This window comes from Electrophorus electricus, chromosome 3, assembly GCF_013358815.1.
Source record: "Electrophorus electricus isolate fEleEle1 chromosome 3, fEleEle1.pri, whole genome shotgun sequence".
Taxonomy (NCBI): domain Eukaryota; kingdom Metazoa; phylum Chordata; class Actinopteri; order Gymnotiformes; family Gymnotidae; genus Electrophorus; species Electrophorus electricus.
This window is the reverse complement of record NC_049537.1, coordinates 26,515,001-26,533,839: the sequence shown is the minus strand read 5'-3', so window position 1 is coordinate 26,533,839 and position 18,839 is coordinate 26,515,001. Positions and strand designations below refer to the sequence as shown.

Sequence of the window (18,839 nt, the reverse complement as noted above, 5' to 3'; positions counted from 1 at the left end):
TCCTTGCTTTGACAGTGCATGGAAATGTGAGACATAATAGTATTGCACATGGAAAACTATTTTGAAAACAAATAAACCTAGTGTGCCCGGAGTTTCTTTTTTTTCTTCCCCAAACAGAACTACAACTAGAACTACAACTATTCTTATTTACTTTGACAGCTAGCAACAACAAAAATAATAAATACATTTAACAACAGCAATAATGAGAGAGAATCTTTAGAATCCCAGCACATGTAATGGCATAAACAAAAAAACAAAAAAGGTCCTCAAATACATCCTTGTATCCATCAGTCTCAGAGGGATATGGATCTCGCAATGGTGGTGGCAGTCACTTCTATCATCCTTGCTCTTATACAAGGTGACAATGTTGCAATCCCTCATATCCTGAGATACTTCTCCCTCCACATAACACTTTTTCTGCGTTAGAGGACCGCCCCTGGGATTCCATCCAGCCCCAGGGCCTTTCCGGTAGGTAGGCAGTCAGTAGCCTTTCTCTGTTCCTCTATGGTGGGGCACTCACGCATTTACAAGACTGACAGACCCCTCAGGCATTTGGAGTCTGGTAAAGGAAAGGATTCTTTCTGTCCTTTTTTCAAGAGACTTTATTATTTTCAAAAGCAAGTTTTTTATGGAGAAGCTAACATCATATTCTCTCATTTTACATTTACATTTTCAGCATTTAGCAGATACTCTTATCCACAGCAATTTGCAAAAGTGCTTTGTCATTTCCTCATGGAATTTATCCTAGCCAGTACAGTAGGTTAGAATCAAAGATACCATTGAATTAGAATACTGCTAAAATACAGGAATAAATGCTGATACCTAGAAGAAATGCAAAATAAGCATAAATTCTATATCAAAATAGTAAGTGAAATACCAAATAATACCATCAAATAAGGTGTGGGATTAAAGTTCATTTAAATACTCCACAAATAGATGAGTTGTCAGTCTGCATTTCAAGACAAGCAGTCCAGCTATGCAGCATAAGTTCCTCCATCTGGGAGCCAGGACAGGTTCTCTTGGTTTGCTTGTGTCTTTCCCTTGCCAGAAGAAAGTGGAGTCTCATTCATGCATACAACCTGACCCTGTTAAGTCCACTTAGAGCAGCAGCAGTTTGTTATTTATTACCGTCTTGTCTTGCATGCATCACCTAACTTCTGAAGGTCTTCTAATATAACTGTTGTCATTGTTTGTAAATTCCATCAGGCTAATTTGAGTACTGATCTCTCTCTTTTCATCTTTTTGTTGGCTGGTGCAAGGATTAGTTTGCCATTCAGGCTGTTGAGCCCTGAGCTCCATGCACCCGGTGAATCAAACGAACTGTGGCAGAACAGCTTAGGCAGGCAGTAGTTGTCCAATGAGGCAAAATGGCCCCTCTCACTGTCAGAGTGCCAATACAATTTGGCAATTGTAGAGTTGCAGAAGCTGCCAGAAAGGTGTTGGTGTTCAAGAGCAGACTGCCTTATGGGCCCCAGGTTCAGATTCTTTCTCTGTATTACTCCTGAAGTCTTTCCTATAGATGGGTATGGCCACAAGGCATCAGAGGTTTCAAATCTAAGCTTTCTCTCTCCTATATGAGCCGCTTTGGCAGTCTAATGAACCCCACCTGCCTGAAGCAACTGTTCCCCAGGCTTATATAAGCTAGGAGGAGAAGGCTAGGAGATGGGCTTAGGTGTCAGAGACTATTCGAGTCCCATGCGATGGAAGCATTTTTTATATATATTGGGAGCTTAACAAACTGCGCATTGAAGAACTTTAGAGTGGATGGCAAAGATGAGGAGGCTAAAGGAAGATAGCAAGAAGCCCAGCAGAGCCCAGCTAGTGTCTGCTGAAAGAGAGATGACAGTGATGGAAGAGACAAAGTACAACCACCTACCACACTACAATGGTAAAAGTACTCAGGGCTATACTCTGCCCAGCTGCAAGGGTTGCTCAGCATAAGGACTGGGTGGCAGCTGTTACCGGGGTGCAGCCACGTCTGGCCCTGGAAGGGGAGGGAGTGCAAGTGCTTGTGGATCTGCTGCCAGAGCAGCATGATGACACAGCACTGACCACAGCACTCCGGTGACATTTTGCACAGCCTGTGACAGCATTATCTGCTATATGACTGCTTTCAGAGAGGTGGAGGCTACAGGAAGAGTGGATAAGCATGCTGGCAGAGCACCTGGGCACAATGGTTTGGCAGGCTTACCTAGAATTAGAATTCGGAACAACTGTGCATAATGATCAGCTACTTTCACAGACTGTATGTTTTTGTGTCCTGCTTGGCTGTACTTTACTTATACGTTGATTACAAAATTAATTCATTAATTCTGAGCTGAAGATTCGAATGAAGAGTCTTATATTAAAAAATGTACTGTCTACAGGGTGTCATGAAAGTGTGTTTTGTAATCGTGTCTGCACTTGGAATAAATACTTGTTGCTCTGAGCATATGCATTATACCAAATGAGAGAAATTGTTATAGCTAGACTTCTTCGGAGATCATTGTTCACATTTCTGCTGTAATAAAGCATATACTATAAAGCCCCAAGGCCATCTCTAGCTCGCTCCCTCTTTCTCTCTCTGTCTTTCTGTTTCTTATAAACACAAAACAAAACAAAATCAAAGAACAGAAAACATAGAATATTGGCAAAGAATAATAAATCAAAAATAACAAGTTACAATTGTATGCATACATTTTGATATTTTTCTTAGATTTCTACCTTTACTCAAGCATATTTTCAATCCATATTACTACTGTCATCCAAATATATTTCTTTTAAGTATTCAATATTTTATTTATTATGTACTTATTATGCCATGATGCCAATTAATTCCTCTCACCTTCTTGCTAAAATTCCCTGTATTTTGACTTGACCTGTCTGAGGCAAAAATATCTACCCCAACAACACAGACAACCAATTCAGTTTGTTAGGTAGGCCAGGTGAGCCACAAGCACTGTAGACATTGAAACTCTGGCTCTAGAAATTTAGCAGTAAATACTAGCAATAAAAAGTAGTTAATAAAAAATATTGCATAATTGCATATAGCAGCAGAGAAAATGTACCAGAACATTCTAACATGACAAAGACTCATGAAGACTGATCTCTTTCCCCTCGATTCCTGTACTCTTAAGCTTTTGGGTACATCCTGTCATTATGTCGTGGCTGTGCTTTTCTGTGGGCTGCCTCTCAGTTAGCATAGATTATTATGGACTGAATCATTATGAGCAATCTTGTTGCGCTCTTATCTGTTTTAGATGAATCTATGGATTTAGGCCATAGTGCTTTAATACACAGCTGGTTCAACTGTGCACTCACCCACACATTCTCATACACAAGTCTCGCACAAACACAAACACTTTTGTTTTTCAACTTGTCCCTGTAGGAGGACCTTCTGGTTCAGAAGAACATTTGTGTCTGGCATTCAATTCATAATGCAGACTTGAGATTTTAGGTTCATAAGTTCATAATGTGGGAGTTGGGCTTTTATGTCATCTAGATATTTTTTAGCAAAATATGGGAGCATGCTTTATTCTGTTTCTTTATTATGTATTTCTGTTGAGCATGTACATGCTGTCATTTTCTCCAATAACTATAGGTTATAAAGTTACTTTAGGTATGGATTAAATGCATAAATTGTGTTTATGGGAAATTGACAACAAACAAGTTATGGGTTTATGGTCAGAATTAGCACCAGCATGTACTCAGATGCATTACATATCACATATAAAACCACACACATTGCTTTTAACTCATAATGATTGTCAAATGCTGTAACCTGTTCTCATAATGACTGTCAAATGCTGTAACCTGTTCTCAGCAGACCATGCTGGATGATAAGCAATAGCAGCAAAATAATAATTCCAAATGTATTGCTAATATTGCAATTTGAATTCCTTTTAAGATTAAAGGCCCAATCAAAAATAGACATCTAAGCTCTTGTTTTTCTACCTTGTGGGGAAAAAAAAACAATGGAGCATCACTTCCTGTATGAGACTACTATTATATGGGACAGAGCTGTCACGATGTCATCTAATCATTTTCTATCTTTCCCTCATGTCATTTCCCCAAAGTCCCCTTAATTCCAAAAACAGCTCACTCTTCCTAACTGGTGCTCGATTTTATTTTTTAATTGTTGTAATAGCCTACACATCAAATAAAGTTTTTTGTCATTTGTTCCATTAGACCAGCTTCAGTGAAAAAAAAAACATTTTCAACAATGGATTTAGAGGATCTAGTCTATTTAGGACAATATGTAATGGGAAATGTAGTTTAACTAAATCCTTCAAATTGATTTAACAGGATTTTTTGACATACAAATTTTATTCACATTTAACAAAGCTGTTTTAACAAAGCTGTTTTTCATCATTAGGTGAAACAAATGATGGAACAATGTTTACCATTACTGCTTTAACCTTAATTTTAGACATCAGGCTTTACTTTCTTCATTCACAGGTTTGCCTTTCTTTTTGTCATTCAAATAAGTTTTGAAAGGATTTGGTTGGAAGCGCTTTTTACTGTTTAACCATCAAGGACAGAATTAAACACACAATTTGTACTTAATTAAGTGTGCTTAGATATTCTGAAAAAGAAGGTTTGTGTGTGTAAATCGGTACATCATCAAATATTTCAGTCACCTTTGAAGAGGTTCATTCTTGCATTTATATTTGTTCCTTCCAAATTCTCTTTTTTTCTCCCTCTGACCTCCGGGGTCAAGGAAATGTAAATATGGCCTGGCACATTCCTTATCATTAAATGTATCTTGATGATCCCTGTCCTTAACACTGTGCAATCGGGAGGTTGAGATGGAGAGGCAGAGAAAGAGCACCGTTGTTGCGCTGTGGGCACTGATGAGTGAGCTGTTCAGACTCTAGATGCAAATGGTATTTAAATCAGGTAAAACCAGTAGCTATACAACATACAATTCCACATGAACACTCTTAGCATGAAATTGCATAAGTGTAGGCATACATGCATGAATTAATTCAGAGCCCTCTCACTTGATTGGTCATTAGCTCTGGCTGCAGCCCCTTCTAAGATGGGTTATCATTGCTCTAACTAAACAGGGAAACTCTTGACTGCAGACCAGAAAATGTGCTGTCTGCTCATTTCCACTAATGTGAAATAAATGTGCTCTCTGTTATTAGCTAGTGTGGTTATTTCAAGAGAGTTAAATGCAAATTAAGTTAGAAGGTGTGGGTATGTGTGTATGTGCACTTACACTGATGCCCCTTGATGCATAAGCAACATCTTATTCCCATTAATCATCATTTTTCTAATGTAAATCTTTCTGACACTTTTAAGAATATACACTATACAAGCAATGTTGGACTAATGCCTTTGCATGAGGTTTTTTTTTTTTTAGAATATAGGAATTTTTAATTACAAAGTGCAGAGAATTTGCTTATTAAAAAACTCAATCATGCTGTACATCACAAAAATGAGTAAATACCAGCATGACCTCCTCGGGAAACAGTTTGCTCTTTGATTCATAATTGTTGAACGCTATGGCATTCTTCAAGGTCATGTAAGAGGGCCACCTAGTGGACATTTACGTTTCTGCACTGTTGTCTGAAAATCTAAATTTGTAGAGTAGTACTAATACCTCCTAATAGCAGTGTGCTTACAAAATACCTATATAGGTCAGCAAAACGTTACGTTTCTGTACAAATTAGTAATTACTTATTATTAATAATTAATGAATCATTAATATGATTTTTACGTTTTATAAAAACATTTTATATATTTTTATGGTTTGTCTCAACATTTTTCCAATCAACCTAATTAACTATCAACTATTGCAATGCTGCAATTCATCACATATAGCTTTTTATGCTATAATAATAGTGTTTTTGCTGATTCATTCTCATGTTTAAAATCATCATGTGATCATCAGTGCTACATATTATTGGGCCGAGGGATTGAACATGGGCAGGGATTAAAGTGGTTCTGCTAATCCATGTTAATATCATTTCAGATTATGCTCTCATAGGAATACAGACAGAATTGCATCTGTCCCAAGAGAGATGTACTAAAGCTGGATTATATACTTGTTAGATGGTCACTTGATCAGACAGAAGTCCACATGTTCCTCCACACACAACTGCCCTTTCCATCAGGGCCATTCGCATGCCCCTCATCAGGGGTCCTCACACTTGGCTACATCATCCTCTCACAGTTCATCAACCTGGGGCACACTACCAATGCTCTTACTGCCAACCCGCGTGACACCATATGTAACAAAGGCTGAAGGCAGCCACCCTACCCAGGGCTCGAACCCAGGGAGGTAGACGTGAGATCTGACCACTGGACCAAACAGCTAGCTCCCTGTCTTAGTAGTCCAATCACTGGACCTACAGGAACGAATTTAATAACTAGATTAAATAATAGATCTGATACTTTTATACAGAAGGAAAGACAAGAGAAAGCCTACGAGCAGTATTTTGCTGAACATGACTCAGACAGCAACATCAACACTCTTGAGGAGGAGGTGAAAGGTCCCAGCATCAGTTTAATTAGTGTTACTGATGTCCAGTCAGACAGACATGGGATTCAACAATTGAATATGCAAATGTATTCACTTTTGAAAAAAAGTGAACTTTTTGAAAGAAAAGCTGTCTAGAATTATAGCACTGTCTACAATCGTAGCACCACCATAGAGCTCCCACTTGTCCGATCTTTTTTCAGTATTGCTCTCAAAAGAGTGGTGTCTCAAAATACTGATATGTGTATGTGGAGTTGAGGTTCACAAGTTCCATTTGAGATGATGTCATGTAATGAGCATAAGGTGTCAGCATCGAAAAAGTGGGTGTCCAGGTTTAAAAAGTGAGTGTCCAGTGGTTTTTAAAAGGTTAAACTCTGACGGCATCTTTGGCTGGATCTGGGAACAGGCCGACAAATCATTGCCTAAAGGCAAGAAGCATCAATGAAAACATCAGTTGGTGAACTCATTCCATACTCCAACCCTGGTATTAGAGTACAAACATGAAAAATTTTGAGAATCCTTAATAATAAGAGAACAGATTTTCTAATTGCTTAATGCCACTGATTTAGCATAAATATCAAGCCACAAGCATCACAGATTAAAACAATAAATGTTTTAAATGAACCTGAAATACCCCTTAAATAAACTATGAGGAAATTAGGAAAAAGACAAAGATAATGAATGGAGTATTAATGCTCTGATAGGCCTGAGGACAACAAACATGAAAATACCTAATGATGACATACAGGATGCAAGTGTTTGAGCAACAGGGAGAGAAATCCAAAGCAAGATTCAAAGCCAGTACATGGCAAGGAAGCAAAAAAACATCTAAGGATTGAGCCAAAAACAAGAAAAATCAAACAAACCAAAAGGTAGACACATGAAAACAATCCAAACTAAAAAAACAAAAAACAAAAAACCCTGCCTGCGTTTACAATAAAAGGGACACCAGAGGTAGAAATGAACTAACGAGGGGCTAAGAAGAGGACCCAAAAGGGCACAGAGCAGCCTACATACCACCAGACAGGGCGGAGATTAAACTAAAACAAAAACACACAAGTGGCATGAGTGCCATGGGAGCCATGATGCAGAGAACGAAATCGTGACGTCCTGATAATATAGGTTGGGCCAAAACACTAGCATGATGAGAGTCAGGGAAGTGTATTCGCTCAGAAGAGGTGAGTTCGCCAAGGGTTCGTTTAGATCCTGAAAACATGTGACTGACAATGGAGAATAGCATTATATTTAGAATTATAATGTACCTATGGGTACACTGACTTGGAGATCAATAACATGTGTGTTTGCTGTATGCTTGTCAATTATACAAAAAGGCAGTACATATGAGAATAGTCCACAGTCCAATGTGTTTGCTGCTGAAGTCAAAGGTAGAGCCTAGTGGTAAGGTGATTACTACTTTAATTTCCTGATTATTCTAAACAAGTAACTGGCTGTCAGGAAGGCATAAATGTTCACTCACTAAATTCCATTTCCGAGCTTATCTTAAAACTGAAACCACTCACTTGTACAAGCTATTGGGTGCAGGACGCAGACTCCTTCGACGTAAACAGACGTGTATTGACATATAACGCAGACAACGGTGGCACTCACACGTAACGTAATCAGTGAACATGGATACGCATAACTAGCTAGAACAATGTAGATATTAACAATGCGACACGAACATATATACATGGATACACATCGACACGAACAATAACCAACACCGATGCCCACAGACACACATTAAATCAGGTGCAGGTGTGTGCTATCATGGGGGCCTGGTGACAAAGACGCGGCGGGCCGTACCACGTGACCAGTGGCGAGGGGAGCGTTCCGTGACAGCTATGTTAATGGATTTCATAACCTTGACACTTTGTGAAGTAAGGCACAATTTTGGCTGTGGTTTAATAAAATAGGCTAACAGAACAAACATGTACATAGACATGTACAAGCAATCTAGTGTAAAAACACTGTAGTGTAAAAATACAGTGAACATTTAAAGCATAAAAACACTATAATTTGTTAAAAGGCATTTTATATAATTAGGCTAACAGAACAAATGTTTATTGACACATTTTGGTGTAAACACACCCCATGTCTGTCATGTTCACTATAGTGAACCTGGAAAACATCCAGACACTACAGTTTGTTTAATATATCTTCTTATAGGGTTCTCCGGCTATAGCTCTTGAAAGTGATAGTTCTGCACAGGTTATATTTTTTCTGCTCTAAGAAATGTGGTTCAGCTAGTGAAAGACTTGATAACTAGCTGGTGAGACTACAAACTATGTTGTGGTTCGTAAGGACTGAAGCTTTTAAATATAGTCTAAAATTAAGAAATATAACCAGGATTATTTCCAAAAGCAATGCTATTGTTTGCACGTAATCACAAGATGGCGCCATTCCCTCAATGACTTTCAACTTTAACTTCCAACTATAAAAATATACTAATATAAGAGCGACTGCATTATGATTAGGAAAAAAAATCCTAAATTAACGATCATTTTGGCTTCAGTTTGAAATATAATTATCTTGATACTTGATTAAGTCGGCAAATAGATCGCTACAAAAGCCCATTTGTCGTATATTTGAGTATACTTTTATTAGCGTTCCTCTCCTCTGTAATTCGTTTTTTGGAAAATGTAAGAGAAACAAAAACATAAACAAAGAGACACTTAAAATGGAAAGAAAGTTGTAGGCTACTAGCTAACAATTTTCCGTTTGCAAACAGTTAACGGAATGTGTTTCCATCCTAAATCCGTGCCCCACTGCCCATCCTTAGACAGGATTACGTCAGTGCGAAACCCTGAACTAAACACGCCGTTTTCACCTCCTTGAGCTTCTGAGAGAGAGAGAGAGAGAGAGAGAGAGAGAGAGAGAGAGAGAGAGAGAGAGAGAGAGAGAGAGAGAGAGAGAGAGAGAGAGAGAGAGAGAGAGAGAGAGAGAGAGAGAGAGAGAGAGAGAGAGAGAGAGCTCTGAAAAACACTGGCGACGGCGACATAGGTAGCCAGCTCGTCTTGGAAACCGTCCTTTGTGTGTTTGTCGTCTGCTCCAATAAAACAGTGCGTCTGAGGTGTTTTGCTAGCAGCGATACACTTTCACTAGCAACTCCAGCAGCATGTCCGTGAAGCCAACTGAGGAGCCGGGTTTAGACGGAGGGTGGTACGGAGACGATTTCCAGAAGGTGGGTCGATTTGGGAATACCGCAGGCCGGTTTCAGGATCTGGAGGGTGAGCGGCAGCTGAAAGGCGAGTCAGGAGAGCAGAAACACTTCAACAATTCCGAGAGCAACCGGCAGCCGCTCCCCGTTGCCATGGAAACTGCATCTACAGGTAACCGACTAGTAAGATGGATAACCTGGCTATCTTAAGTTATGTTTCTGTTTTAGTTGGTCATGTAACAGAACTAGCTGTAGCTAATAGCAGCGTTTCGCAAATGCCAAAACTTGCGATAGTTTATGTAGAACTACGGTGAATAACAGTGGTTTGCTTGCTGTCTTAAGTTTGTCTTTCGCCTAAGGCCCATGGACAGGACTCCATTAACGCTAGCAAGTTAGGTTGTTAGTTACATAAACTAGCTAACCTATCTAAGACAGCTAGGTTAAATAAGTTAAGTTAGCGTTATATAACTTTAAAAGTAACGAGCTAAGAGTTTTCTTTTTCTTTTTGTCTGCACAACCCGGTTTTAGGTCGTCCTAAGTTAGGTAACCTAGGTTAGCTAGATACTTAACTAGATAGCCGATATCAGGACGTTATAACCTATTACGTTATGCCGCACAATAGCGTAATACTGAAATCTGCAAGTTTAGAGTCCATAGATGTTATTGGGAGTAACGCGTCTTGATTTGTGTTATTCTGAGTAACGCATCTGATAACGTTGACTAACGTTATAACATCAACCTAGGTAACCTAGGGTTAGCTTACTCGATTGCTAAGTTAGTGAATAGGGGTTTGTCTGCATCAGTTCATCGTGCTTTTTGGGGGATACATTAAAGTAACGCGTAAACCATCCTTTAAATTTGTAATCGAACAACATGCATTCATTAACATTCATTAAGATTCAACATTTATTCATTAATGGGTGCTAACCGTATTAATGTATTTCTTGAGTCTAGCTGATACATGTTCAACGTGTATTTCACTGCGAGTTATACTGTGTATGACTATGTATGTGACGAATAAACCGAACTTGAACTTGAACGTCTCCCAATCCATAAATTCTATTAAGAATTAGTTAATGGTTAAAAAAAATCTGGCCTTCCCTGTATGAAAAGAAATGTCAGTATACTATGATACTATGTTTCCTATATTTCAAGTGTACTTATTTGTCTTTCCGAAAATTAAGAGCAAGAATACGAAAGCAAATATTTAAAGAGAATTAGTCGAGCTCAGAAAGCGAGAGAACATGTTCATTTTTGAGTCTTTTCTTTGTAAAGTACCGTGACTTTTTTCTCCTTTACCGTTCAATCGAGGTTAAGATAGCCGCCTTTTCATATCATACAGGTGCATACGTGTATCTGCATCGCTTTGTAACGATTGACACTTCATTTCTAAAGCTTCTTTCAAACGCATAATACGTTTACTCAAAGTTTACATAGGCTCTTACCAGAACTGACTTTTATGGTGGAATTAGCTGAAATAGCTTTGCTATAAGGGGCCGCTAATATCTTGCATATCTTGAGCCGTTAATTGCTAATGATAATATTGTCCATAAAAAAATAAAGCTAATGGCTTTTGTACGTTTGCCTACAGAAGTCTTAAAGGTTTTTCACAGATACAAAAAAGACACTAGAGGTCCTTGCGTTTGAGTTAGTATGTTTAGGACATCCTCTCATCCTCTCGCTGCTTTTCTGTGTCGTAGGCTGTGCTGATTGATTTGTATTGGTTTTATTATAAGAGTGGCTAATGGGAAACTAAAGACCATGAATTTAAACTTATGGTTTGCCTCTCTTCCTTCAAGATGGTGTTCATAGGAAGTGACTCCAACTGGTAATATTGATTACTCATTAAATAATCATATCCTGCTTCATGTGCAATTGAAGGCTGTCGTTATGATATGAAATCGATTATTTTAAAGGAGTAATAAAGGATTTTGTTGTAAGTATTTTAAATTATCATTACATATTACAAATATAATTTTGTTATATGTAGCTCAACCCATGTTAGTTTTTATTACATAGCTAAGTCAAGTCGTTATCATGCTGTTGAATGAGTTGAATCAGGGTCTTCAGCACAGTGTAGAGATTCTACACAGTGACTAATGCTGCTTTGGAGTAATGTAGAAAAAGCAGATCATAATAAACCGGTGGATTTAAGAAATCTATTTGGGTCTACAGTTGTCCAGGAATAACACCTGCTTCTGCTATTTTGATATAAATGGAACTATCTTAAGAACCATTTATAGTATAGTGACCTTCAATTTCAGTTGGCTATTAGGCTAGAGCACTACCAATTGCCAGGAAGATTATGCAATGCCCTTTCAACTTGGGTCTTTTACATGGAAATGGCTGTTTTACATGGAAAAGGAGAGTTCTAGAATTGGCTGCTGAGCTGCTGCCAAATTTGTATAAAGCAGTTCAAACCACAAGCAAAAGTAACTGCTTCAGTGCTAATTTTAAATGCTTCTTATTGGCATCCATATTGTCACGGTATGGCCCCCACTTCCTAGACGCCTCTCTGTGTGTGTTCGTGTGTATGGCCACGCCCCCCTGTGTATTACACCTGTTCCTAGTTCATTAATGTACGTGTATATGAGGTCTTGTGGTAACGTTGCTGCCTGGTCTGTGTTTGATCTACCGCTAGCCAGTGTGCTGCGCGGTCTTTGTTTTGTGTTCCAATAAACATATCGTTCTGTCTCTGATGACTCGTCCCCGCATCCTGTGTAGCCTCCTCGCATCACACATATCAGCGCCTACAGCATCAAACCTCTATGCTAGTATTTCTTTTCACTTGACATGTGCAAGCAGAACTGCTTGTAGTTATTTACATAAATATTTTACTAAAATAGTTGTTGGCATTCAGCGCTGTCTCATAATCATTGGACAGGAAAATGCATTTTTAGCTTGCAATACATTTTTAAGTGTTATTACTACAAATGAAGTGAATGATAGAGTCTATGCTTCAAGAAAATAATTAGCATAATTGTGTGAAAGCATGGACTGTGCAGATGTGTTGTTCTGTCCACTCCAGTATGAGTGTCAGTGATGCTTGGGGGTCCAACATCACTGATGCAGGCTAAGTCATTTAGTACAAGCATCATTGACAAGTAATTTAGTGCTACACCTGTATTTCGGACTAAAAAATGCAATATTATTCTGTTTTGACTAACCATTGGGTACACTCAGAATAATTCCTTCTGAGTTGACTAGTAAACTGAGTCACAATCATGATCCGGTGAAACAAAAGATAGACTTAGACATTAAATGAGAGGAACAATATCAATGCATTAAAGAGTCACATTCTTGTAATAAATGTTGAAGCACCATGAAGCACCAAATCATAGGCTAAATGTAATCATGGATGGTGCTGTGACTGTTTCAGGCATAGCATGTCCTTATTATCACTACATTTCACTACATTAAAGGTTACATTTCACTGTTTTTTTTTTTTTGTTGTTGTTCTTTATTTTTTGTGTGTCTTTTCTGTTCTGCCCTCAAGTGCCTCAAGTTTTACAAAGTCTTGTACTTGCCATTTGTATTACGGAAAATTATACCATTGTCTATGTTATGACGTTTCACATCTGCCTACTTATTAACTGATATAAATAGACTGAATCTAGTAATATACTAAAATCTCAACTATCTGTTACTTGCTTCTTTTCTTACTTTTTTCAAATGTATTGTTTTCAAATACACCCTACTAAGAGTGGGTCAAGGTATTATATTTCATCCAAGATTTCTGAGTCTTGGAAATAGAAAGCACATTCAGCTAGCTAATAATTATTCTCTGTCACATAACTGTTTCATGTTTGAATTCATGAGCTTGATGGATGCAGCGAGAGTGCCAGCATACTCACAAGTAGTCTTTTAACACATGCTTGGCAGTTAATATGAGTGATCATTTATTTCACAAAATATACCCACAGGAAAACATCTGAGTTGTAAGTTGCCTTAAGAAGTATCAGTCTCTCCGCTGTATTGATAGTCAGTCAGCCAGTGAATTTCGTTGACATCATGTGGCCTTCGTTACTGCACCAAAAAGAGAAGTTCTAGCATCACAGAGAGAACACACTTTTCACAGGGACCATTTTATCAGCCAAAAACAAACAGATAAAAAACAAAGGCAAGTAAAGTGCTCAATGTCAGTGCCAAAGCAAGCAGATAGCACAGTGACTGACAACAGCCATCTTAAATCTGTATTAGTCACCTGTTTCATGTTACTGCCTGACTGACACAAAGTTGCATGGAGCTGGAAAAAACACCTCCGGGTTTCACCTTATGGGCTTTTCCATGCTCATCACTATTGATCAACAGCCCTAGCACTGAATCCCATTCCAAACGATGGAGGGTTAAGGCAGGTTTATGGATAAATAGATGTGACGACCCACCCAGAGTACAAGCGCACTTATGGTCATCTAGGGTGGCCTTGCTTCCTCACATTTGCTGTTAAAGACCATCTTCACAATGATTGGTTTCTGTTTTCTGTAGAAAACACAAATCGTTGTTTACAAGGTTTGATCATTTTATTTGCAGTTTGTCATTTTAATTTGTGCTAATTTGTGAGTGCATTACTATGTTCTATTTAACCAGGTAGGGATTAATTGAGTTACCTTTACTCAGTTTCCAAATTCAAAATTTCCAAGTGCACCGTAACTAGTTAGTTAAAAGCAATGAAGTTTGTGGACATATGGGTGGTGAAATGCAACTCTCGTGCTACTGTTAGTGTGCCATTCCATGTGTGTATGAATAATGGAGTGGACAGACACAAGGAGGAACTGGGCTGTGAACCAGAATGGACCGGCCAAAAGCAGCCCATCCAGCATTTGCTCATACTCTCAAAGGACACCAGGTTTCTCCAGAGACGGAGGTACATGTTATAGAGTGTACTAAGGCAGAATGGGTTTTTTGAGGATTTTGGGTGTTTGGTGATGTGTCCAAAAGCCCATAGAAATGGCAATGGCATTTTCTGTAGTATTTCTTCTCTCTATGCAACTGCCTTTGTTTTTTTTAAAGACCATAAAGTTAAAAATTATATTTTCCTATCAGTTAATTTACTACTAAGTTTAATTTTCAAATGAAACACAAGATGCCAGACCCCTAGTGTAGCCACTGACTAAAACAGTGCTGCTGTAGTGTAAATAGAGGGTTTCTTCTGTTCTGTCATAGCTTCTGGTAACATTTGGTTTTCACAATAGGTAAGAGTTTACAGGCCTTCCAAAGTCTGTCCCTTGGGAGAGGTGCTCTATGGAAATAAGTCCTGTTCATATACAGTGTGTGAACAAAGTCAGGCCTTTCAAAAACCTGAAATATCTAACTCTTTCAAACCCCCCAGCTCCCCCATTAAAATGGCATTTCAGCACTAATAAAAACATTAGGAGTCATTTTTACTTCAAAACAATGTTTAACGTTGCCATTTGTTGTCATTCAAACGTTGAGCGAGCCTGTGAATTGTAATGTACACAGACATTATGCCTTGTTTTGAAAATATTTGCTTCAGTGAGCTGCATACATTAGAGAGTCTGGGACAGTTTTGGATGTGGGCTCTAATGAAATACAATACACCTAGCGTCAAATATGCATACTGCAATGCTGTTGCTTTGTGCTAAACATAATAACACTTAAAATGTAAGTGGACAAAGATGCAGAGAAAATGTAATCCCACTGGCATTGTTTTGAAATGTGTCCAAAACAACAATTAGGCCTGACTGAAAACTGTTGACATCAGTTTTCAGACCCTTTTAAAGCTTTTGGGAAGCAAGCCATTTTGTGGAGCATCCAGAACCCGGAAAACTTGGAAGACTATATTGCACTAGGAAACAACATAAAATTTCCTTAAAGAGATCATATAGGTCTTACAAAAATATCACACAATATTTAGAAATGTTTGTGTTATGGTATACATCATTTCAACCCAATTACAAGACAAGTATCCTGTCTAGAAAACAAGAAAAAGATCACAGTTTGCACATAGGATAAAAGATTTAATCCAAGAATCAGATAGAAAACTCACTGTGTAGGCTAATTACTGTTACAGTTACGAGTAATATAAAGCCGTACTGCATACCTCTGAACTTTCACACATTGGCTATGAGACTCACACATTTGGGACAGATCTCACGATGTCACCTTCAGCCCATCAACCAAATTAATCACAAAAAGCTCTGCCATAATATTGGGTTTATTGCTTTGACTGTATTTGATTTGTTGCTGTGGCAATAAATAAAAGCTGCCACCTAAATGGCTGCCACCTACCTCCCAATAATTAGATAAGCCAGTGAGACCTGCTGATGGTTAGATTATTTCCTGCCTGTCAAAACTTTTAAGGGCAACCCCCCCAAACAAACATTTTAAAGATGACAACAACCCCCTCCCTCCACTCTGCCGCATACCCCCAAATTTCTTGCATTGGAAATTTCTGATCTCAAGAGGTATAGTCAACTGATTTATTAATGCTACGATTTATGGTTACCTCTGGTTGCCCGCAACCAAACACTGTTGACGCAAACACTTTCTAAGGTTGCACTCTTTGTAATACTGTCTGAAGTCACCTTGACATCTGTTATGTTTCCCTTTTACGAAGGATCTAACTAAGGTCTGGCTTAGCCTGTGCACAAAGCTTAATCATCGCAAGCTATTGCTAAATATGACTTTCATTGATTTAAAAGGTGCATTACAAGAAAGCAATCTACTAAATGAGATTAAGATGCACTCAGTCAGGCTGCTAGTCCTACCCACCAAAGCACCTATGCAGTAGTCAGTGCATGTGCTTCTCATTTATCCCAGCCATGTGCAAGATTAGCACGATCTCCACTCGGTAGCAGATGGTACTCCATGCTAGTGTGAAATAGAAAACAACAAAATATGTTCAATTGGTCTAAATGCTTATTTTCACCCTAGTCTGCATAGTCTGAATGAGAATTTTAGACATGGGCTCTGAGCTGAAGAATGTGAAGGTCATTTACAGTTGAAGTATCACTCAGCCCTCGACTCAAGCATATATATTGAAACTATGGATTTTCTTATTGACACAGTGGAATGGTTAAAGATGGACTCTGCACATCACATGCCTTCAGGTGTTTGTCTTCATTTATTTATAGCTGTTAGGAGGGTTGTAGTACAGTGTACTGGTCTTTCCCCTTACAGCTGTGTCCTCTCTAATCAAGAATTATACACACACACACACACACACACACACACACACACACACACACACACACACACACACACACACACAAACACCTTTATACTGGGAAAATTGAGAGAAGATGAGGGAAGCTGGTGTGTGTTTGAAACTTAGCACTAGCTCCTGTAGTCTGGGTTCCTGCTTCTGACCGTTATAGACAGGCTGTCCCAGTTACAGCCAGCCTGTGCCCACTACAGCTAGCCTCGTCCTGTCCCTGCTAGAGCCAGCCTGGCCTTACTACAAACAGCTTGTCTCTGCTACAGCCAGCCTGTCTCTGCCTCCGCCAGCCTGTCCTGCTGTGCTGCTCTCCACATCCCCTTCAGGATGCAGTAATTTGCTGAGATGAGATAAACCTTGAGACTCAGATGAGCTAATGTCAACTGACATGACATTAAAAGCAGAGTCTTCTTAAAGGGGAATGTGGACATGTGGCACATGGTGGTGTTCCCTGAAGTTCACCTTTCCCTTTGTCTGTGTCTGTCTCACTTTATCTGTTGTTATCTTTGTCTGTCTCCCTCTTTCTCCCTCTCTCGATCTTGCTCTCTCATATGTGAATATGCAAACCTTTGCTGGAAAACTGAAAAGGAAGCTTAGTATGGCTATCTCCTTTCCTCCTACTTTTTGCGTTCCTGTAAAGACCAGCACAGAACTTACCAAAAATAACACAGACTGGAGGAAGGAAGCCCTCTAGTAGCTTCTCAAGGGAAGGATTGCTAACATAAAATTTCTGTTTGATATTCTAATGCTTTCGGAAATGTAAGTCTATACCTTCTCAGTGTGCCTGTTAATCCCAGCCTGACCTTTGGTGGTGAAACAAGCTTGAAAAGGGGGAGATACTGGAAATCATAAGAAATTAGTTGAAAAGGAGTGACTGAGTTATCACTCATGGAGTTGTCTCCATGTTTATGCTTTGTTGCTTTTCATGCAGTGAGGTGCATCGTAGCCATGCTGCTTCTGGTCAGAGATACAGCATTGCATGAAGCTAATCTAATCTGTATAGCTGTGATGCTGAGTAGCTATGAGACCCACAGTAACAAGGATCTTCTGGAAACCTTTGTCACTTATCTTAATAGGACCACTAAATAGAGAGGCCACATCAGTTTTTCCCCTGGGTCCTATAAAAATGTATTTTACTGCTTTCCTGCTCTGCTCTTAATCCCTAGCTGTTATGGAATATCAGCAGCCTTTCTCCTCCACCTCCTGGCTGCTTTACTTGTGTTTATGGATCCTACGCCTGAGCTGCTGCTCTCCTCACCCTGAACCCTGTGCTTCTGACTCCTTGGATTTGCCATCAGACGCAGACGTTTTTGCTTCTCATTTCTGTATCTTCCTCACACCAACGGCTTTGACTTTCATCTCAGCGGTTCGATCTCAGAAGGTTGTGGGACGTTGCTGACACCAGGAGGCGTGCGGTCTGTTCTTTTGATGCCCACCTACTGTGGGGAAACCTCAGAACAGACAGTGAAATATCCCAAGTGGTGGTGATGTTGTGCCTTGGGCCTTGCATTTTCATTCATCCAATTCCTGGATCCTCTTACTGTAATTCCACCCCCCAAGTCCTTGAGACTTCAGGGGAGGAGTGATTAGCCAGAGCACATTAGCTCTGCAGCTAAGGCCTGAAATCACTGTCTGAGCCAAAGGGGGATGGGTGCTTGCACACTTGACCTTTGCAATTATGTGTGAAGGTCTGACTTCATCACTTCACACACTAACCCGAGGTTATGTACTCTGATGGCTTTCTCTCAGCTGTTATCTGATCTGCTGTTTTCACCAGGGCATTCTGGTTCCTTCCTCTAGCCAAGCACAGTCATGGCACTGAGCCCTTTGTGTAGGATGTGTGCTCTATTTCCAGACAAGTGTCCTGTGGACAAGCAGTGCAACTGCAATGTGCAAGCATATTTTAAATGCAAGTCAATAACTTTCTTTTTGTGAACATAAAAAGAGAGGTCGGAAATAAGGCAAGATTTATTGGCTTTTTTGTCATGTAAGGAACAGGCAGCTAATCAGATTTACTCCTATCAGTTCTGCCAGAC

The 18,839-nt window shown here is 39.3% G+C and overlaps 1 protein-coding gene across 1 annotated transcript in view; it reads left to right on the top strand.

The window, feature by feature from the left end:
* The first annotated feature begins 9,403 nt into the window (after positions 1–9,403).
* The window catches only part of rtn1b (reticulon 1b), a 32,316-nt gene continuing 22,880 nt past the window's right edge, over positions 9,404–18,839 (top strand). The window contains exon 1 of the mRNA XM_035524342.1: positions 9,404–9,798. Coding sequence (XP_035380235.1) covers positions 9,585–9,798 — 214 coding nt within the window. The 5' untranslated portion in view covers positions 9,404–9,584. The remainder of the gene's footprint in view (positions 9,799–18,839) is intronic.